Source organism: Sminthopsis crassicaudata, chromosome 4, assembly GCF_048593235.1.
Source record: "Sminthopsis crassicaudata isolate SCR6 chromosome 4, ASM4859323v1, whole genome shotgun sequence".
Lineage (NCBI taxonomy): Eukaryota > Metazoa > Chordata > Mammalia > Dasyuromorphia > Dasyuridae > Sminthopsis > Sminthopsis crassicaudata.
Window position 1 is genome coordinate 234,308,988 of NC_133620.1, and position 5,557 is coordinate 234,314,544.

Genomic DNA, 5,557 nt, shown 5'->3' on the forward strand with positions numbered 1-5,557 from the left:
ATTAAATGATTGAAAGTAAAAGCCACAAAAGTTGGATGGAATGTCAAAAAGTTGGTACTCTAATTCATTGATCTAAGACCCAGAAATAGCATTACTAGGTCTGTTTCCAAATATTATTAGGAATAAAGGAAAATAATTATATATTCTAAAATATTTATAGGAGCTCCCTTTGTGGTGACAAAGAACTGGAAATTTCAGGGAAAATAGGGGAATCAATTGGGGAATGATTGAACAAGTTGTGGTATATGATTGTGATGGAATCTTACTGGTCTATAAGAAATGATTTTAGGAAAAACATGTATAGACTTGAATGAAATAATAAAGAGCAACATGAACAGAACCAGAAGAATATTGTATATAGTAACCACTTTATTGTTTTAAGAACAACTTTGAACAAATAAGTCATTTTGGCTATTATAAATACCCAAATTAAAAAAGGCTTATGAAGGAAGACATTATTTGAATTCATAGAAAGAACTGATATAAGTATTTGAAGAATGATTTACATATATATGTATATTTATGTATATACATATATGTGTATATTTGTGTATGTATATACATACATACCCACATAAATTTGTCTAGTAGTAGCCATCTCCAGGGCAGGGAAGGGGGATATAAGAAAAAAATAGGAAAAAAGTTGCATGATAACTTTATTATATATTTAAAAAGAATATAGTTTCAATTTCATGTGCAAGTATCTTTTTTGTCCCACTCTATGGGAATGTTTATTTTATGTCATAAATAAAAAAAAAGTTATTAAAATAAAAAAAATTGTAAAAAAAGTAAGCATTTGATCATGGAAAAGCCTTTGTGATAAAACCCTCTGAAGAGTGTTTTCAGGCTATGAGCTTCTTTAGTGAATTCTTCACATCTTTGTTCCTCAGGCTATAGATGATAGGGTTCAAGACTGGGGGCACTACTATATAGAACATAGACAACAATAGATCTACAACTGAGACAGTGTCTGAAGGTGGACTTAGATAAGACATGGCTGCAGTTGTAATAAAAAGAGTAAGAACAAAGAGGTGGGGTAGGCAAGTGGAAAAGGCTTTTGACCTACCCTCTGTGGTTGGAATTTTCAGCACAGTTGCAAAAATGGGACCATAAGAAATAGTAATAGAAATGCAGCAAAGAATCCCTAAACTGAACCCAATAGCTATAGTTATATCAAGTGCAATATGTGTATCAGAACAAGAAATTCTGAGTAAGGAAGGGACATCACAGAAGAACTGATGAATCTCATTGGAGCTACAGAAAGACAATGTGAATGTACTAATTGTATAGAGGACCCCAAACATACCTCCAATGAACCAGGAAACAGCTGCCATTTTTACACAAGCCTTTTTGTTCATGATGACTTCATAGTTCAGGGGCCGACAGATGGCTACATATCGATCATAGGACATCACAGTTAGGATAAAAAGCTCTGATGATGCAAAGAAAATAACTAAAAAAAGCTGTAAAATGCATTCCAACAGAGAAATGAAATGGCTGTGGCTCAGGGAATTGGCAATGGATTTAGGAACTGTGGTAGAAATTAGGCAAAGATCTAAAATGGATAAGTTTTTCAGGAAAAAGTACATGGGGGATTGCAGATGTTCATCAAGAGATATGAGGGTGAAAATGAGCAGGTTCCCCATCAGAGCCACCAGGTAGATCAACAAGAAGAGCATGGCATGTAAGATCTGAAGCTCCCAAATATAGGAAAAGTCCATGAGAAGAAATTCTGTCACCATGGTGAGGTTGGCCATGCTCTGGGAGTTCTCTTGACTCTCTGCACAGAGAAAAGAAGCAGCTATCAAATGATGAGAATGCTGATCTGCTGAATATCATGATCTCTTGGTTCAGACTTACTCTGTCATCTTATGTAAATCAGAATCCCTTTGTTTACTTTGTTTTGGTAATTCACCAAATGTATAGATGAAACTATATAAAAATATCTTAATCTTAAGGAAGTGGATTTAGATTTAGAAACAAATTTTGATAACTGCACAGAAACATTGTTTCATGTATGTAAAGCTCTTATTCTGAAAAAGCTTTCATATAATTTACCAGATGCCAAAAACACAAAACAGCTTAAGAACTTCTTAAGTATAGATAAAGTTTAGTTTAATTAAAGCTCCATTTAAAGGCTCTTTTACCTTCCAAAGGTTCTACATTTCTAGGAATGGTATCCTTGCTTTTTAAAAATATGACAAAAGTGGGAATAGCTCTTTAAATTGTTTTTAAGGATTACAGCAACTTTTTATCACAAGATTTTTGTGAAGTTGATTTTTTCAACTACTATTTGAACATTTTAAAAATAAAATATTAAACATTTAGAGAGGTTTTATGACTTTCTAGTAATTGTACAAGTAGTATCAGAACATGGATGCTAACATAGGCTTCAGATTTCTAAGAATTAGTTGAAAGCTCCTCAGGTTCTTGCATTGAGGCAAAGATGGACTTTCTTTTAATGAGTAAATAGTTTTCTTTCCATTCTTTCAAGGATAATAGTTATGTAAATTCTCTAACAATTTTAAATGATGTCCACTGCACAGGATGGTTAACTCAGCTAAGACGCTGTCATTTTTAAAGACTCATTAATCCAGAAAAAGAATGGTTATGCAAAGATATGAAGTGTCTTGGGTTTGATATTAACCTGGGTCATTTAATTTTATGTTCTTCCTTAATCAAAGACTAGAACAACAGTAATTCAGAACAGCCATCTTGAATTGTAAATCTATTGTCATTTGGAGAATTAACTCCGAATTCACCTTTGTCTGTGCTGAGACTGTTTTACACTCTTTAGTGGAATATGGAACAATTTTCTCTCTGGATTCAGATTCTTCTTGCTTGACTTAAAATATTCCTCTATCTTGAGGAAAGTTAATGTTGCATCGGACAGATTGCCACGTCTGAAGTCTAAAAGACCTGATTTTAAATCTGGGCTCAAATACTTACTAGCTATAGGACCTAGAAAAATCACTTAATTTTTTTTTTTTGGCTTCAGTTTCCTTATCTTAAAATAGGACTAATAACATTACTACCTTTCAGGATTGTAATAAAGGAAAATGAGATAATGAATATAAAGCTTTTAAGTACAATGTCTAGTACATAGTAAGCACAATATAAATGTTAGCTATTTTTGTTATTATCTATCCCCATAAATTCATGAATTAGTAAATTGGCATATTCAAAAAACTATTGCTTTTATCATTGCCATATACACTTCAACAATACTTTTCCACAAAGTTTTGTTTACCAACTTCTGTATATAAATTTTTCTTCTAGACCTGCATAGTGTGAAAGATGAACAATGTCTAGTCTGAGGCCTTAAGATACTTCCAGAAGTCCAAAGAATTACAATACAATTACAATTACAATACAAATTGGAAAGAAATAATTCCCAACATTTGTAGGTATTCATCTTCAGAAACCTATTCTTTGTCTTCCCTGGAACTAGCAATACTTCTATTCCTTAATACTTTTCCTGCCAATCACCATTATTCTGACCTAACTTTCTTACCTTCCAAATTGAGAGATGTCCAAAATGACAGATGTCAAACTGGCTTTTCGAAAGTAAAATCTTAGCATGGCACTTTCCTACTCATTAAACTTTAGTTCTTCCCTAATAATTCTAGGATCAAGTATAAACTATTGTGTTTGGCAATCTTTTATGAATCAGAACTCAAATTTTCTTGTAATTCATATTGCTTATCATTTTTCTCTAAAACTCCACAGTCCAGCCCCAAATCCCTTCTTGCTATTCCTTTTATCTGTCATATTATTTCCCATTCCCATGACTTTGCACTGCCATTTCCCATGCCTCATATACATTTCCTTCTCACCTCAGTTTCCTAGAATTCTCAAATTTTTAAGTCTCATCTAATGTCCTCTATTTAGTATTTATGACCAATTTATTAGTATGACCCCAGTGGGGTTGTGGGACATTTTAGGATTTAGTCATCCATAGACCTAAGAATAATTTTGATAAAAACACAAATATCCAAATATCAATTAGATTACATTACAAACTCATTTTTCATTCTAATCCAATGCCTCCAAAATACATGTTTCATGGACAGTTATGAGTTAATTGTCAACCTTTGTCAAGACAAAATAATCTCAATAACAAAATGCATTCCATTGTAAACTCTTAAACATTTTAATGAACTTCTTGCCTTTTCCTCTAAATTCCTCTTGTACTCATTTGATATTCATTTTAATGTATTCATATATATATGTATATATATATGTATATATATATGTCTTTAAAACAGTTTATAAAATTTTTGAAGGCAAGGATCATTCTGATTTTTGCCTTTGTATTCCTAGAATAATGATTGACCTAAAGTAAGAACTTGATAAATACTTTTTGATTGATTGGATACAACCCAAACTTCCTGAATTCCAAACTTCCTGAAATGATTAATCATATTTTTTTATACTACTTGAAATTTTATTATCTCTTTAAGGGATAGTTTAGTTGGATTGAATTTTTTTTCACTTTTTACTTTATTTGTGCTTGGTTGATATCAGGTGCTAGTATGCATGTTTTGAAACAATTGAGAAAGACTGTGTAACTTTGAAACTGGAGACAGCCTGAATGACGTTAGTTCCAAGTTAGTTCCAAGTTAGGGCAAGAGATTACTGGGAAAAGATGAGCCCACTCAGAAGTCTGATCAGGTAGCAAGGAGAAGTACAAAGGTGTTGTACTATTAAAGGGTAGAGAAGAGAAGATGTCCAAATTTAGGAGAAAATAAATTGGAAATAGAAAAATCTCTAAAGTAATCTTTATCTTTTCTTCAATTTTGCTTACACTTTGCTCTTTTTTTTTCTTATACCAGAGACCTTGTTTACAGTCATAGATACAACTTTTCAAAAATACTCTCAACATTTATTCATATAGTCTCTGATATTTCTGCTCATTTCAGATTGCTGGTAGACTAATTTTTATATATATCTTAGTTATAAAAATACTGATGCATATATATTTTTGACAAAAGAAAATGTAAGTTCATACCTTGTAATCCATTTATTTCTTCAATCCATTGCTTAAGAGTCAAACCATGAGATCTCCATACATTATCCAATATGATTATGTGGAGGAGGAAGGATTTTTCAAAAGGAAAGGAGATTCATAAAAGGAAGTAATAACATTTTACTGACCCTTCTTTTCCTTGTCCTAGTATGACTTTACCATTTCCTAAACTCACTGAAAGTATACTGGAATAAAAAGCCTTAGAGTCTTCTTAGGTATGATGAACACTTTTTTAAAAACTTTGGTTGTAACATTTAAAGTATCTGTAAACAATCAAGTTTCTTAATACCTAATTGGTTCTTCTGATATTTAAATACTTTCCAGATACTTTCATCATTTTATTTTTCTTTAGCTACCTTTTGGGCATTTTCTGAGGATGATAGACCTGGAGTTCTCTAGAGTGTTCCTGTATCCATTGTGTATTATGGGTCCTAAGTCCCTGAGTAGCTCAAACCCCAGAACCTGCTGCCAGCTTATTAGAATGACTCCTAGGGGATTGTGGGATATTTTAGGATTCAATAATTCCTT

General features: G+C 32.1%; 1 protein-coding gene across 1 annotated transcript; it reads right to left on the reverse strand.

Annotated features, from left to right (window-relative positions):
• Nucleotides 1-842: 842 nt before the first annotated feature.
• On the reverse strand, nucleotides 843-1,757 carry LOC141541245 (olfactory receptor 14A2-like). The gene has a single exon (XM_074265428.1). The coding sequence runs from the start codon at nucleotides 1,755-1,757 to the stop codon at nucleotides 843-845; it is 915 nt and encodes a 304-aa protein (XP_074121529.1).
• Nucleotides 1,758-5,557: the final 3,800 nt, after the last annotated feature.

Bases quoted from the DNA above. Each gene is read 5' to 3' on its own strand.
- LOC141541245 (XM_074265428.1), bottom strand. From the start codon at position 1,757: ATGGCCAACCTCACCATGGTGACAGAATTTCTTCTCATGGACTTTTCC.